At 52.7% G+C, this 15,307-nt stretch overlaps 6 protein-coding genes across 6 annotated transcripts; 3 read left to right on the plus strand and 3 right to left on the minus strand.

Annotated features, from left to right (window-relative positions):
- Window positions 1-1,220: 1,220 nt before the first annotated feature.
- On the plus strand, window positions 1,221-1,808 carry M406DRAFT_328034 (ribonuclease-domain-containing protein; the record flags this gene model as incomplete). The annotated part of the gene is made up of 3 exons (XM_040920280.1): window positions 1,221-1,226; window positions 1,301-1,484; window positions 1,594-1,808. 3 exons carry the CDS (start codon window positions 1,221-1,223, stop codon window positions 1,806-1,808), a joined length of 405 nt encoding a protein of 134 aa, XP_040777881.1.
- A 3,799-nt stretch (window positions 1,809-5,607) lies between these two features.
- Window positions 5,608-6,868, plus strand: M406DRAFT_345220 (aldose reductase; the record flags this gene model as incomplete). The annotated part of the gene is made up of 3 exons (XM_040922055.1): window positions 5,608-5,630; window positions 5,733-6,216; window positions 6,320-6,868. 3 exons carry the CDS (start codon window positions 5,608-5,610, stop codon window positions 6,707-6,709), a joined length of 897 nt encoding a protein of 298 aa, XP_040777882.1. The 3' UTR covers window positions 6,710-6,868.
- A 978-nt stretch (window positions 6,869-7,846) lies between these two features.
- On the minus strand, window positions 7,847-8,476 carry M406DRAFT_252456 (HIT-like protein; the record flags this gene model as incomplete). Its single annotated transcript, XM_040916845.1, has 1 exon — window positions 7,847-8,476. One exon carries the CDS (start codon window positions 8,474-8,476, stop codon window positions 7,847-7,849), a length of 630 nt encoding a protein of 209 aa, XP_040777883.1.
- Window positions 8,477-9,101: 625 nt separating this feature from the next.
- On the plus strand, window positions 9,102-9,344 carry M406DRAFT_253492 (metallothionein-I gene transcription activator; the record flags this gene model as incomplete). The annotated part of the gene is made up of 1 exon (XM_040916903.1): window positions 9,102-9,344. One exon carries the CDS (start codon window positions 9,102-9,104, stop codon window positions 9,342-9,344), a length of 243 nt encoding a protein of 80 aa, XP_040777884.1.
- Window positions 9,345-9,888: 544 nt separating this feature from the next.
- M406DRAFT_239977 (uncharacterized protein) lies at window positions 9,889-11,049 on the minus strand (the record flags this gene model as incomplete). Its single annotated transcript, XM_040916106.1, has 1 exon — window positions 9,889-11,049. A coding segment is annotated over one exon (1,161 nt), but the record flags the coding sequence as incomplete, so codon positions are not given.
- Window positions 11,050-13,865: 2,816 nt separating this feature from the next.
- On the minus strand, window positions 13,866-14,866 carry M406DRAFT_251837 (uncharacterized protein; the record flags this gene model as incomplete). Its single annotated transcript, XM_040916789.1, has 3 exons — window positions 13,866-14,109; window positions 14,171-14,578; window positions 14,670-14,866. 3 exons carry the CDS (start codon window positions 14,864-14,866, stop codon window positions 13,866-13,868), a joined length of 849 nt encoding a protein of 282 aa, XP_040777886.1.
- Between the last annotated feature and the right edge of the window lie 441 nt (window positions 14,867-15,307).

The raw sequence follows: 15,307 nt of genomic DNA on the forward strand, positions 1-15,307 counted from the left end.
AGCTTCGCAGCAGCACATTTTGGGAAGGATTGATAATATCACCATGAAGAGTGTCCTGGAAGGAACTCAGCGCAGTGGAATTGACTGGTTAATGTTCTTATCTCGTGTGGTAGACATGGCCGCTCGAGAGTGTTTGTTGCACTAAAAAGTCGTCGTTGAAGCACGGCGGTCGGAACACGTCGTGGTTGGAGCATCGTATTCGGAAAGACGCGACGAAGGAAATCATGGGTCACCTGGAAGACATGAGCTAGTTGCCAAGAGATTGTGGGCGCAAGAGTGGGATAATTCATGCAGAAGGTAATAGTGGCAGGCATAAGAACTCCATTCAGCGACACACACACACACGCTCGTAAGAAAACATACACGCCAGCACTAGACGTTGCAGGGCCCGCGAACCTCCCTTAAGAAGGTGTCAAGAAAATTACTAACCGTCAGCACATTCGAAAACACTCAGTATCTCTCCTCTTCTTGGGGAAACAGACCATCCCCCGCGACCCGCGACGAGAAAGCATCCACCGGTGGCCTTGGCAGAAGGGCGCCGTCAAATTAAGCTTATCAAAAAGCCCCTTGGCAGATTCCCCCTTTAGGCCTGTAGCTAAGACATGATTGGGTTGTTTCGTGTGGGCCACCACTGAGGGGGGCCGGCGTCCAAGGGCCCCCCAATCAAATGGCTCGACCTCGAGCCCTCCACCTCTGGTTCGCGACACGCCCTGCCGAGGTTCGGTGGACATTGACGGAAAGGGAGGGAAACTTTCACGGCGTCTTACTTGGCGCGGCTTGTATGGATTTAGAAGGTGGCATTTGGATTGTGGACTCACTTGACTATTTGTTGATAAACTGCATGCATCTCTTGCCAACCACAGGAATGTTCACGTGTATGAATCAGTGTTTCTTGATGTTTTGCCGTGGGGTAACGTGGTAACTAACTATCTATGCCGTTGTTGTTCCCTTCGTGTGTAGTCAAACCTTGTATGTTGCGGCCGCAGTGGAGGTGGGTGTATCGGTCAACTGCGGCCAAGAACAACATCGCTGTGATGATAAGAGAGCATGGAAGAATATGAATAGGGCAATGCCAGAGTCATCAAGATATTCGAGGCACTTCATTGTCTTCTGATCATCCCGCTTAGTCTACAGTCAACAAAGTCAATCAGCCCTGTCCAGGTCTTGCCCGTATTCGTCTCGCATTCCAGTAGAGAGAACTTACACAGCACATCTTCATCATGATGGTTAGTGTGGTTCCCTTCTCTTTTTTATAATATGTCCTTACAGGAACACAGAGCTAACAACACGTCTACCACAGTTCAAGACTCTCCTTCTCGCCGCGGTCGGCGCCTCCGCCTTGTCTCTCCCCGTCGTGAGCTCAGCAGAGGTCGAGCGGAGGGAGACCTGCGTGTACACATGCGGATCGGTGTGCTACTGGCAATCAGACATCGATGCGGCCCTGGCACAGGGTTACTCGGACTACAAGAGCGGTACCGCACCTGGTATGTAACATGCACATATACAGTCCCATAAAACCCACCCACAAAGTCCCAGATCAAGACAACCGCGATCAGATCCGCTGACAACAGAACTTCCTTAAAAATAAAACAGGTGGCTATCCTCACGAGTATGAAGACTATGAGGGTTTTTCGTTCCCCAGCTCCGGACCGTGGTACGAGTTCCCGATCTTGTCGAGCTACAGTGTCTACACTGGCGGCGCCCCTGGAGCGGACCGCGTGATTTTTGATTCCAAGGGGACCTTTGACAGCCTGATTACCCACACTGGTGCTTCGGGCGATGACTTTTTGGCGTGCAAGAAGGATTAGGCGGTGGTAGTATTGGTGGAGACCTTCCTCGGCACGGATGGGGTTGATGGGACCTAATGAAGGGTCAGGTAAATCTGGGTTTTGAGACCGGGAGTCCTTTTGCAGACGGCCTGTGTTTTCATGATCTCTTCAAAACTCTTACAGCCAGCGAGCCAGCAATTGTCCCCTAGTTAGTCTTCCAACAAAAACCTAAATGCCGAGAACGTCCATAAATACCAGCTCGCTGCTGAGCATGGGGTCGTGCCTGTATTTGTGCTTTACTAGGTACTCAGTTTCTTTGTCCAGGGTTGTATTTGATTGGTCTGACATTGTACAACATTGAAGATGCGCAATGAGCCTCAATTGTATGGAAATAAACAAAGGTGGTGTACTGTATGGATACGAACATGCCCAGTCATGGGGGATATTCTTTGAGACTTTAACCAGATCTGTCTGATTGGCATCAGTTCCCTTGAATTTGTATATTTTCTCAGCGCGAAGTTTCTGGCCGTTGACTGTGTCCTTGAAACGGGTGGCTATGGAGCGATATCGACGGGCAGGGGGTTTTCGAGTAGTGAGATGCATGGGTTGCTGGTGACTATCAGAGACGGAGGTTCCGTCTATATGAGCAGGCCAATTAAAACCATGATCGATTGTCTCTAACAAACCTAGCTTATCTAGGTATCAGTAAAAGAATGCATTCCTTCCCTCCGAGTCTACGTAGTAGTGGAGGAAGCATAGGCATGCGATGGGCTGGGGGACGCTCACGCGTCAGCCGTGTTTGGCGCAGGCTGCGATGTCGACAAATGGTCTCTGCGTTGATGGTTTGACACGGATGTTGAGACGAGCAAGGTGCGAATAAGCACTGTTGAACAAGCCAGGTAGGAGCGAGGATGGAACCTGCGCTCTCATGCCCGCCCGATCAAAGGCTACGACTGCGTCCTCCTGGTTGTATCGCTCGCTCTCGCCGAACTCGATCAAGAAGGATGCGTATAGCTTGGGGCCGTCGTTGAAGGGGATCTGGGTCTGCCCCAATTCGTTATTCCTTGTCCTAGTCATCCGACGTGGCATCTTTGGCGAAAATAGATAACGGCCGGGAGCCCTGGCGCTCAGCATCAGCCTGGACTCTTGACCTGGCTCCTGTCGTAGTGCTCTTCCTCCGCCTCGTCCTCGACGGGGCCGTGACTGGTGGAGACGTGACTGCCAACGGAGAGAGCACAGAGTCGCTCTTGGGGCCCATCTTCTGGCAATGAATGAAGCCCTATCAACGTGTCGTAGCCATAAGCGTTGAGATAATGCAAAGATAATGACTAGATTTTCAGGTAATATGTCAAGCCTGTACGATGTCACAACCAGATAATCGGTTGTAATGATATGCAAGGACTACGTCCAAGGTCTATCTCTGACTCTACTATCTCCTCAAAAGATTTTGCTCACACACATGTAACTTATGCATCAGTTCCTCTTATTCTCATTATTTCCACAAGTCAATTACCGTATCATGAGCCTCCTCAACCCTCTTTGCCAAATCTCCGTATTACTTAGCCGCCAGCTGCAAGTTGTTAGCCCTATGAATGAATTATGGTCCCACAGTATATCGGATTGCTGTTTGTCTGAAGTTGTCCGCATCCCAGATTCTTCGTTGCGTCTAAAACGGCGGTTTAAGACACGCCATAGGAGGTGGCTTCGCCCTCATCGAGGAAATCACCTGTTCGAGGCGAGCGCCCCTCTTGTACAAGAGGCAAGCTGCGACGATGACGACAGAGCGGAATATTACCATATTACAAGGTACCAGCGCGCGGCGCGTCTTGCTAGCCTCCGAGACTTGCGTATGTCTGAGCAGCTCAGGTTGCTTTGATATCCGTCGGGGCCGCTGCCAATATCACTATAGCAGACCCCAGAAGGCTATGAAGACGGGCACTTGGGTAGGTTGAGTAACCGTGTGATCAAGATAGGTAATCTGAAGTCGGGTGCGAGGATACACCCAAGTCTGTTCTAGAAGATAGCTCATGCAATAGGAAATTTCCTAGATCATGTTCTGGAGCAACTAGTCCTTTTCCTCCAACATTAGTCGATTTTATCGTGCAACGGCACAAATTAACAGGTGCTTTGGCTCGGTCTCGGAGATGGGATGGTGTGAAACCGGGATGACATAGTGTGGTTTGCATACGGCTCTTTTTACAGAATTTATATTAACACCTTCGCAGTTATGATGCAAGAAAATAAGTAGACCAGGGAATTTCCAAAGTGTGGGTCTATATGGGCCTCGAAAGTTAAGAGACTGATATGTCTTGTACTCTCTGGTGATGCGATGGTGATGTGATGACCTTTTCTACGCCAGAAGACGATGGGCGCCCTTTCGTGTCAGTACACCACCCTCATTCTGATTATAATGAGGCATGTGACGAACACAAGAGAGAAGCGGAAAACTGTCTGGTTCACGAGTTTGGACAGATTTCGTCGAAGTATGATTTCCCAAGGTTGAACTTAGAACAGAGAAGCATTGGCGACGACCTGCCTATCCAAGTCCAGCCGCGTTCTATACAAGCCCATCTTGGAAAATATGAGACCGCAGCCAAAGATATATGACAAAACGAGGGTACCGCAGCTCTTGGATTTCAAGCACTACGAATGACGCATTCGACCGAGATTTGTAAGGCGCAGACAATTCGTTACAGAAGCACAATGGTGAATCAAAATCATGTCTTAGCACGAGCACAATCAAGAAAGATTGTGATGCCGCGCATCCATGATATTGTGAGGGAGATAATGACCTCAGTGAGTATTGAAAAAAATGAATTGCATTGCTGTCTAAGAAGATGAAGAAAAGAAGACGCCCAAAAAGAGTGTTTTTATATATGTAAGTGGTCAGGGCTAGGGTTGTCTTCCCCACAGATATAACTTGACAAGACTCTACCGACGTTTCTAGTTCGAAATCGACATGGCAGAGAGATAACAGATCCAAATCCGGGTTCAAGAAAATACTCGCAGTTTTTAGAAGAATGTATCTCATTATTTTCATTGCAGTATTCCAGAAGTCTAAGAAAGACCTTGACTGCTCGAACATCTTAGGCGAGTTGTGCGCACCGGAGGTGACCAAGAATCAAGTAGTCGTGTGAGCTGATTATTGTGGCCAACAGTGAGCTTCACACTGACGGCTGACTTATCCTTGGCAGTCACCACGAATATTATAGTCTTGCGTTAAATTCCAGAGACACATGTGTAAAAGCCCAGAGAAACAATGATATCACGAACAAGAAAAAACTTCCTTCCTTTGATTCTTTGCCTCTTCTCGAACAGCGGAGAATGGTTGGTCCCACAAAAGTCCAAGCCGGGGTGTCACACTTCCCCCAGGGCGATCCTTCCCCCCTCGGCGGAAATTGTCCCACATGACGTCGGCGGGGTCGTCCTCACGTTTTCCACAGGCGGCATGACGCTCGCCCATTGTGCTCTTCTGATAGGAGCGCAAGAAGCTCAGATTGAGCCGCCAAACCCACACACTCACACGACGGTAGGGAGCGAGCTATACTGCGACACGCTAATTCTACCATAAAGCTATACTGCTATACTGATGCAGCACTACGTACATGTGCGTATTTGACTCGGCCCGTAGCTCCGCAACAATTCACTCCTTGCTCAGTGGCGACATTGTTCACATATAAACCGTGACTGCGTGATCGTTCTCTGCATATTTCTGTTGCGGTCTCTTCCCTTGAAACAATTCCACTTCCCATCTCTACTTTTGGTCCTCAGAATAATACAACCACTAGGCAGATACATACACCTCCCTCCAGATAAGACTCTATTCATGTCCAGAATCATGGCCGCTGTCAAGAACACAAGGTGAGAGCTCCCTCTGCACCCCTCTTCTTTCTCGCCATCATCTCGCGTCTCAACAACTGGTATTCCTCATCTGCTAACCTTGGAACTTTCCCCATCCTACAGCAAGACCTTCACCCTCAACACGGGCGCCAAGATACCCGCCATCGGTCTGGGCACCTGGCAGTCCAAGCCCAACGAGGTGAAGAACGCCGTCGAGGCCGCCCTCCGCCATGGCTACCGCCACATCGACACAGCCTTCGCCTACGGCAACGAAAAGGAAGTAGGCGACGGCATCAAGGCATCCGGCGTGCCGCGAGGCGAGATTTTCCTGACCACCAAGCTCGACAACCCGTGGCACAAGCGCGTACCCGAGGCCATCGACCGCTCCCTGACCGCCCTGCAGACCGACTACGTCGACCTGTACCTCATGCACTGGCCCAGCTCGACCGACCCGGAGGACCTAAAGAAGCACTACCCTGACTGGGACTTTGTCGACACCTGGCGCGAGCTGCAGAAGCTCGTCGGCTCCGGCAAGGTGCGCGCCATCGGCGTGAGCAACTTTGGAATCAAGAACACGGAGAAGCTGCTGGCTGCCGAGAGCACAAAGGTGAGAGAGAGCGTGGAAATAACAATCCTCCCTTCTTTCCCCAACTCCCTTCCTCTGCGAAAGCTCCACATGATGCTGACATGATCAAAAAACAAACAATTAGGTCGTGCCTGCTGTTAACCAGATCGAGCTGCACCCGTGCAACCCCTCGCCCAAGCTGCTCGACTACCTCAAGGAAAAGGGCATCCACGCTTCGGCATATTCACCTCTGGGATCGACCGACTCGCCCCTCGCCAAGAACGAGGCGCTGCTCTCCATCGCCAAGGCCAAGGGCAAGTCACCACAGCAGGTCCTGCTCATGTGGGGCCTGCAGAGGGATTACAGCGTTCTGCCCAAGAGTGTGACCGAGTCGCGGATCCAGGCCAACTTCGAGCTGGATGGATGGAGCCTGACAGATGAGGAGGTGAAGGCGCTGGATGGTATTCAGGAGAGGTTCAAGGTGTGTGGCGATTCATGGCTGCCGGTGAAGGTGTTTTTCGGAGATGATGAATAGATCAGAGGGTTTTTTTGGTAGAAATATAGAAAGGAAAAGAAACAAGGGGAGAGAATGGTTGTGTTACATAGATATGGCGTCACACATCACGCACACTTCGCAGATAGGTACGTTAAGGAAGGGACTTTAAATGAGTAAAACATAGTGTTTGGCATGACGCCTCTATATGTCTATCATATAACGCGCCCTAGAGAGCAGTGTTTAAATCATGGTCTCGGCAAAAAAGTCACAGCTGCCGCCGAGTTGCCTGTTGGTGTCATGTTGTTTTAAATATGTCGAAGCTACTGCGAGACTGTTGTTGACTTTACGCCTGCGGACGAGGATGGTGCCAGCAGGCTGGGCCAGCTGCTGGAGAAGTCGAGCTTGTTCCAACCAGGCCGATAGTCACCGCCAACAGGAGACTCATCCGGCGATGTCAGTGGTACATGGTGATAGTAGATGATGGCATCGCGGTCTCTGTATATCATTCATCACGCCCTGGCCGCCAGGTGCCCAGATAAGATCGTGCGTGGCTAGGATCTCCATAACACCGCTGTCTGGATAAGACTGTCCGCTCTGATTGACAAATTGGGCCCGTGACTTCTTGGGAGCGGCAGACCATCACCTTGTATACGTGTCCAGCGGAGGACCACACTTGTATCAAGTCGATCTCCTGCGAGTGGGCACGGCCCGGTGAGAAGGACAGGCAATAGTAGTCGTCTCAGTAAGATTGAAAGGACCCCTTCATATCGTCCACGTCTTTTATCCGGTCTGTGAGCCAGGTGAAGTTCCCGGCAAGGTGGTTGACATTGTTTCCATTCTGGTTGAAGTTCGTCGCCCCGGGCCCGGTCATGACCGCATCCAGTATCCAGTGTGGACGCAAGAGGATATCGTAGAGGCCTGCTATGACTCCAGAATTGGATCCTTCTGCTGAGGCGTTCATCGTAGCAGAATCGCTTCTGAGGCCGGAGTAGGGCCGGTCAAAATCAACAAGGCCACCGAAGGAGTTACTCAAGCCGGGCTATGTTCGTCTGCTGGGTGAGTGTGGCGAGAGAATGAATTGGAAGTCGTTTTAGATCCGGGCTGCTCAGTCATAAGCCGCCCTTGATCACTGACGCAACGCGTAAGGATTTCACGATGACAGCCCTTGGAAGGCTCTCAAAGCTTCTCCTTGGCGATAGATTTCTCGTCCTGCTGCAGTATCCTGACGACCTCTTCCCTCACCCTCTGCGCCAGCTTCTCCCCGTCCTCAGGCTCCAGATCTGACCGCTGGCCCCGGCCAAACATGGTAAACTTCTCGCTCCAGCGGCCCTGAGCTCTGATCTCGGGTCGCGGGATGATGTGATAGTGCATATGCGGAACCACCTGTGCGGCGGCGGCGCCGTTGTTCTGGACGACGTTCCAATCTTCCACGCCCGTAGCCCGGCTCACAGCGGCGGAGAGCACGCGCAGGTAATAGCCCAGCTCGCGGGCCTCGGCTGGCTTTGTGCCCGTGAGCTTGGGCACGTGCCGCCGTGTGCAGAGGAGGAGATGGCCGCGCGAGAGGGGCATTATGTCGAGGAAGGCGATCACCACCGGGGTAGAGAGGAGTACGTAGGTCTCTGGGCCGGGCGAGGTGAGCTCTGGGGACAGAGTCTGGGAGGAAGAAGATGGTGGAGAGGCTGGATTGTAGGGCGCATAGAGAGTGGCTATCCTGCAGAATGGGCACTTCTCACTGCTATCTTGGGATGTCGACTGCCTTGAAGGCTTGTCATCGTCAAAGGTCTTGTCTGGTACTTGGGGTGCCATGTTCTCTCTAGTTGGACGCTCCTCAAACCTGTCGCAATCGACTGACCGATCGATCTGGAACCAGGCTGAGCTCAAATCTTCGACAGAAACCTGAGGGGGGGGATGACACCAGAGCACAGTGATCAGGTGATCAATGGCAATGGCCCAGTCCAGCTCAGCTTGATGTGTGTGGTGTGTTGAGTACACAATGAGGAAACATCACATTGTTATGGCTTTGGGTTAAGTACAAGCAAGTACTGCGTACAGAAGGTGATAGTGCTACTGAATGTTGTACTACTAAAGTATGCAGCTCACACTGCTGTTGCCTCGGTTAGAGGGGTGGTGTCACTAAAAGGTGACGCTAGACCCTTGCCCCATGCTTATCAAGCCGTACCGTACATAGTACTTACAGCAGTGCTCGCATCAAAAGTTCTGCCATCAATCCACTACACCGCCTAATTTTTCAGGCTAGGAACCGCAATGGAAGTTTGACCTGCGACAGTCTGCCGACTGACTTTGTACTTGCCTCTCTACATCACCAAATCACACCTCCATCACTCCTCTCCACCAAGCAGCGAACCGATACAAACCTCACCAACCCAGGCATCTATCATCGCCCATACTCCACCCCAAAACAAGGCCAAAAATGTCTCGTGAAGGCTACCAAGTCCCCACCGGCTCCGCCGTCAGCCCCTTCGACTTCGGCACCAGCCAGCAGCGACAGGCCAGCTTCTCAGCCGGTGGTGCCGCCAACCCTTCTGACAACGAGCCCCTCATCCGGTATCTGTGCGGCGACTGCGGTACGCCCAACCAACTGAAGAAGTCACAGCCGGTGCAGTGCCTCGACTGTGGCTGTCGTGTGCTCTACAAGGAGCGGACAAAGAGGTGAGTTCGCGATGAAAGATTTCCGAAGGAGGGCATTGGGAAGTGATTGAGAAAACGTTGTCGCTGACGTAGTGGCTCGTGTGTGTATACAGAATGATCCAGTTTGAGGCACGGTGATCGAGCAGCGATAAGACTACGACTAGTGAAGGAGCACAACCTCGTGACGCACATGCGGGAAGATTGGCTCTGTGAGAGACTTACGGCTTGTCCGCAGCCGTCAAGATTTTGATCATGGCAATCGCGACAAAGCCAGAATCCTTGTCGGTTGACTGCTTGGAGCATTTGATACCCACACAAAATGGGGAGCATCACGGCCAGGACGGAGTTCAGGAGCATTAGAACCTCATAATCAATTCTCTATAAACACACTGTTTGATGGTATCACGATGCCGAGCCAGAACTCCTTATAATCCTGGAAATGCAGCCCCTTGTTTTGTCCCAATTTAACCGTTCCCATATGCAATCTTGATCCCCTCCAAGTTCTCCTGGGCCCACCGTCGGCGTCGCAACGCCTCAGTTGTGAAACGAAACTGCTGGCTTTACCTCTGCTGTGTGTGAAGGTACTTCGCAAAGCTGGCCTCCTCTGGGAGGGTGCCCTCGCCATCTTGCATCGCCGCCTCGTATCGTGCCTGGAGACCCTCACGGTCCATCTCATCATCATCGAACTCATCCGAGTCCTGGTCACTGATAACGTCGACATCGCCATCTGCGTCCTTGCGGAGTCCTGATGGCTGGCCTTGGGCAAGCCCGCTTACAGACATCCCCTTCATCATCTTGTCCAGTTCCTTTTCCCGGGCAGCCCTCTTGGCATCATCCCTCTCCTTGCGCTTTCTGTCCAGCTCCGGCTGGTAGTCCCTTTTGAATTCTTCAGCCTTCTCTGCCACCGCCTCGAAGAATTCATTTACGCCCTGGCCCGTCATGCTGCTCACGCCCACGACACTCAGGTGCGCATAGAATTCCTCTAGCATCAGGCTCATGCTGTTTAGCAAGCTGCCCATGTATCCGCTCCCGCTGCCCTCGCCCTCGACACCGCCAAATGCGTTCCGGTTCTCGTCCTCCTGCAGCGCGGCCTGGAACGCTTCGAAGTCCGTCATCCACTCCTTGGCAAAGCTGGCATCCTTGACGTCCGTCTTGTTGAACACCAAGATCATGGGCAGCTTCGTCTTGTACAGGATACTGCACGCGTACAGCATGTTGCTCATGAACGTGGACGTCGAGCTTGTGCGCGGTGTATCGATGATGTAGGCGATGACGGTGGGGAATGAGGAGGCGAGGGACTCGAGAAGGATGGTGCCCGAGGCGGACCACACAAAGACCTCGATCTGGCCCGGCGTGTCGACCAGGATGTTGTTAATAGGCTTACGCGCCTGACTCTCATCGTCGGCGGCGGGCTGGGTGCGCTTCTCCAGCAGGCCCAAAATCTGGTCAACCTTGGTCGCGAAGAGGTTGAGCGAGGTCAGGATGCCGCCGTTCGGTCCGAGGTTGTACTGTTTCATGACCTCCTTGTAGTTGACAGAGTCGCGGATGTCGATGTTGCTGTCGAAGGGCACATTCAGAACCGCTGGGTCGAGGTTGATCACGTAGGGAGGATCTTTCTTCGCGTGCAGGTGGGCGTTGATACGCTGCATGAAGGTCGTCTTGCCAGAGCCTGCCATGCCCACACAGACAATTGCGACAGGCTGTTGGCCTGGACCAGAGCCCTGGGCTGGCTGTTCGGTACTGGGTGCAGTCGAAGAGGATGCCATGTTGAACTTCTAGTGGTTGGTAGAGAAGAGCGTTGAGGATAGAGGAGCTCGGTCGTGTAGAGCCTCACATGAAAAGTTGGAGGCACAAAATGGCGGGGCAGCAGCTAGTAGTAATCAGCCCCAAGACGGTTGCACGTCTGGCAGTGACGGGTGATAACCCCCTGACCCCCAGCTACGCTAACAATACCCTGCAAGTGGAAATTTTGGGGTGGCATGGGAGAGGTCCAGCCAGAGTTCTCACAGGGGCCCTCACGTCATAGTTAGCAACCTCTCCTGTCCGTAGTAGCTTCTGTTCCGAGTTCTATCTAGGCACAAGCTTCCCACCTCCACGCCTATCGTAGTCTATTCCCTATTATTAGTCCTTCACCTAGTGAAACGATGGATGGGCTTGACGAGTTTGAAAAGCAGCTTGCTGCTGAGAAGACTGAGCGAGAGCAAGAGCAACAGCGCGCTGACAGAAAGGAGAAGAAGCACAAGCATCATCATTCCCACCGGCGCGAGAGGTCGGCAGACAGGGACGATCGGGAGGGACGCCGAGACAGAGATCGAGCAAGAGACGGCGACCGCCGCAAAGACCACAATAGAGACAGGGAACGAGACGGCCACGACAGGCATCGACACCACCGGTCGCGTGACGATCACGAAGACGAGGATGGTCATCGACACAAAAGGTCACGACACTCGAGGCACGATCAGGAAGATTCGAGTCGTAGAGAGCGTCGAAGACACGGACAGCAAGATGAGGATGGAGACGAGGACCCAGATTTTATCAAATCGACAGACGTCAAGGAGAAGCTACCTCTCCCGGACGAGGAGAGAGCCCGAGACGAAAAGCAGCCTCTGACTCGTGACTCTTGGATGACCGGTGCTGTCGACATCGACTATATCCATCGAAGCAAGAAAGAAAAGACGCCGCCTCCAAAGCAGGTTCCGGAGCGAGTGATACATCATCGAGAGCTGAACACGGGTTTGGGAGGAGCGTCGGCGACTGTTCTCGACGAAATTTCCAAGGAGGCCGATTACACCTTTGGCGATGATGGGTCAAAATGGCGAATGACCAAGCTGAAGGCCGTCTACACCACAGCCGAACAGAGCGGACGGCGTGTTGAGGACGTAGCAGAAGAGCGCTTCGGAAGCTTGAAAGAATTTGATGACGCTCGGGAAGAGAAGATCGAGATGGACAGGAGAAATGTCTATGGACAGGACTATAAAGGTGCTGAAAAGCCTACTGGAGATCTGTACCGTGAGCGCATGGCCAAGACTCGCCCAACACTGAAGGAGGATCTCGAGCCCCAGCAAGACGTGCCGGAGCAAGGCGTGACCATGCAGGAAGCTGTGCCCCCGATGGACCAGACAGCCCTGAACCGCATGCGTGCCCAGGTGATGAAGGCCAAGCTACGAAAGGCGCCAGACGCAGAGAAGCTCGAGGCGGAGTACAACGCAGCCTTAGCGCACTTCAATGGTACAGCGACCGCAGACCAAGCTGTGGTGCTAGACGCCATGCATAATCGCATGCTTGCGGGGCAGCGTGGTGAGGTAAAGGCCATCGAGAACAAGCGCGGCCGCGAACGCGGCCTTGTCGAGGCAAACGAGGACATGAGTATCGATGACATGCTTCGGGAGGAGCGCCGGACACGCGGGCAAGGAGGCGGAGAAGGTATGCGTCTGGCCGAGCGCATCGCCAAGGACGCAAAATTCGACGACGACTTGGAGTACCTCGATGAAAATGCCGAGAAACTCGCCAAGCGCGTGCACAAGTCTGAAATCAACTTGAAGAACATGGCCGTCAACGAATTTCAGAAGATGAACAAGATCCTCGATACCTGCCCGTTGTGTCACCACGAGGATCGAAAGCCACCGCAAGACCTCCCCATAGCACCGATCATCGCTCTCGGAACCCGTGTCTATCTTACTCTACCTACCGAGCCCGAGCTCAAAGGTGCAGAAGGAGGCGCTGTTGTGGTACCAATCAGTCACCGTACGAACCTGCTCGAATGCGACGACGATGAGTGGGAAGAGATGCGCAACTTCATGAAGTCTCTTATCCGCCTGTACCACGATCAGGGCCGAGAGGTAGTCTTTTATGAAAACGCAGCTGCGCCTCAGCGACACCTCCACGCTGCGCTCATCGCAGTCCCTATCCCGTGGGATCTCGGAGACACCGCACCCGCTTTCTTTCGGGAGGCCATGCTGTCGAGTGACGAGGAATGGACACAGCACAAGAAGATTATCGATACAGGCAAGAAGGCCAGAGAAGGCCTAGGCAAGCTTGCCTTCCGGCAGAGTATCGCAAAGGAGATGCCGTATTTCCATGCCTGGTTCAATATCGATGGCGGGCTAGGCCATATCGTTGAGGACTTGTCCCGATGGCCCAGAGGCGATCTGTTCGCGAGGGAGATCCTGGGCGGTATGCTAGACTGTGAGCCCGACAATATCAAGAAGCAGGGCCGTTGGAACAGGAATGACCCACGCACGGAGGACTTCAAGAAGAGATGGCGCAAATTTGACTGGACCAGGGTATTGACAGAGGGTTAAAGCTGGCCTTTTGTCGCTAGAGCACGAAATTCAACTAATTACAATCTCATGCAGATCGCTATTCATGAGTTTGAGTACGGATGTTAGACATATGATGGCGGTGCTTACATTTCCTCCGTCTCTTCAAAGCATGCAGCACGTGCAAGAAATGCACAGGCTTATATGACTGCATGTGACCAAGGATCTCTCGCATGGATCAATCAATTCTTGAAGGTGAATTACTCGACCCGTTCCACAACCATCCTTCATGCCTCGAGGGACTTGGAGATGACTCCCGCCGAACTGTCCTCCTCGAAAATTCCGCCATATATGATACCTTCGTCAATCCCTGCAGGCTGCTCTCCGCTCGTGGTGATATCCGCCCCGCCGTTCACTGGCTTTTTCAGCAGGCCGAAATGAAATTGTCCCTGCCCACTGACATCGTTGGGCAGCGCCTCAGTCACCTGTGCAAGCGGCGTTGTGCCGGTAGAATAGAAGACCTGGGTCGTGCTACAGTCGACCTGTCAGCGGGTATGAACGCTCGCATACGACAACAGCTACGACGACTTACTTTTTGGTAAAATCCAAGGTCAACCCGAAATTGTGAAACACACTGGCCGTGAAGTTGGTGCTGAACAGCAGCGAGGCGTTGTTCACGTTCGAGAAGAGCATCAGGGTGTCCGGGTCGGCGACGGTCTGGCCCAGCACGGTGCCGGTCTTGAGCACGACCTGGTTGGTGCTGAAGTCGCTGCTCTCGAGGAAGACGAGCTGGTACTCGTGGGACAGGTTCAGCGGGCGGGCGGTGTTCTTCATGAGGCTGAAGTGAAGGGTCTTGACGCCGGTCGTGGATGGGTCTGTGCCGTTGTTGCTGGCTGGGAGCAGCTCGGCGCGACGGAACCCTGTCTGGATATTTGTCGGGCTAGGCGCGAAGATAGATTGGTCGCTAGAAGGGGGTGGGATGGTCATTAATGATCGTTTGCTACATCATGATCCGAGTGCTTAATGTCAGGTTGGGTCAGCCATACCTGATGGTGACTTCGACGGGGATGCTGTCGTTGTCGAATAATGACGGCTGCACGGCAGGCAGCTGTAGGAGCTTGCTGAAGGTGAGGTTCTGGCCGAACACGTTGGACGGATCAAAGATGCCATTGGCGACATCGAACTCAGTGAGTTGTGTTCCCGTAGGAATACGGCCATCGAATTGGATGCTTTGCGCGGCCGCCAGCGACAGCAAGGAAGAAAGGTAAAAGAGGGACTGGGAAAACATGGTCACTGTTGTCTAGGTAGTAGTCGGTGAAAGAACGGCAGCCTTGAGCTTAGCAGGGCGAATTATGATGACAATAGCGAACTAGGAAAGACAGTTGGTGATCTCATCAGGGTCCTGCTCTGAGCGGGTGTAAGGCTGTTTATAGAAGAGTTCAGACGACCTGCGCTGGCCTGGGGTCCGACATCAGATGTCGTCCATGGGATGCATAGTGTCCAAGTAGTGGTGTTTGAGAATTAAGTTCACCCTTATTGAGTGCCTTGGCAAGGTTTGCGGCTTCAAGGTTTTTGGTGCGAGTCAAGCTGATAATATCCCCTCGCCAAGTCGATTGAATGATGGCCCTACGAGAGCATGAATGGACGATGAAGTGTAGAGATACGAATGTTTCTTCCAGAATTAAAGTGCGAGTACGAGACTTGGGAAGACACTTTCGGTTTTTACCGA

Source organism: Cryphonectria parasitica (assembly GCF_011745365.1).
Source record: "Cryphonectria parasitica EP155 unplaced genomic scaffold M406scaffold_3, whole genome shotgun sequence".
Taxonomy (NCBI): Eukaryota; Fungi; Ascomycota; class Sordariomycetes; order Diaporthales; family Cryphonectriaceae; genus Cryphonectria; species Cryphonectria parasitica.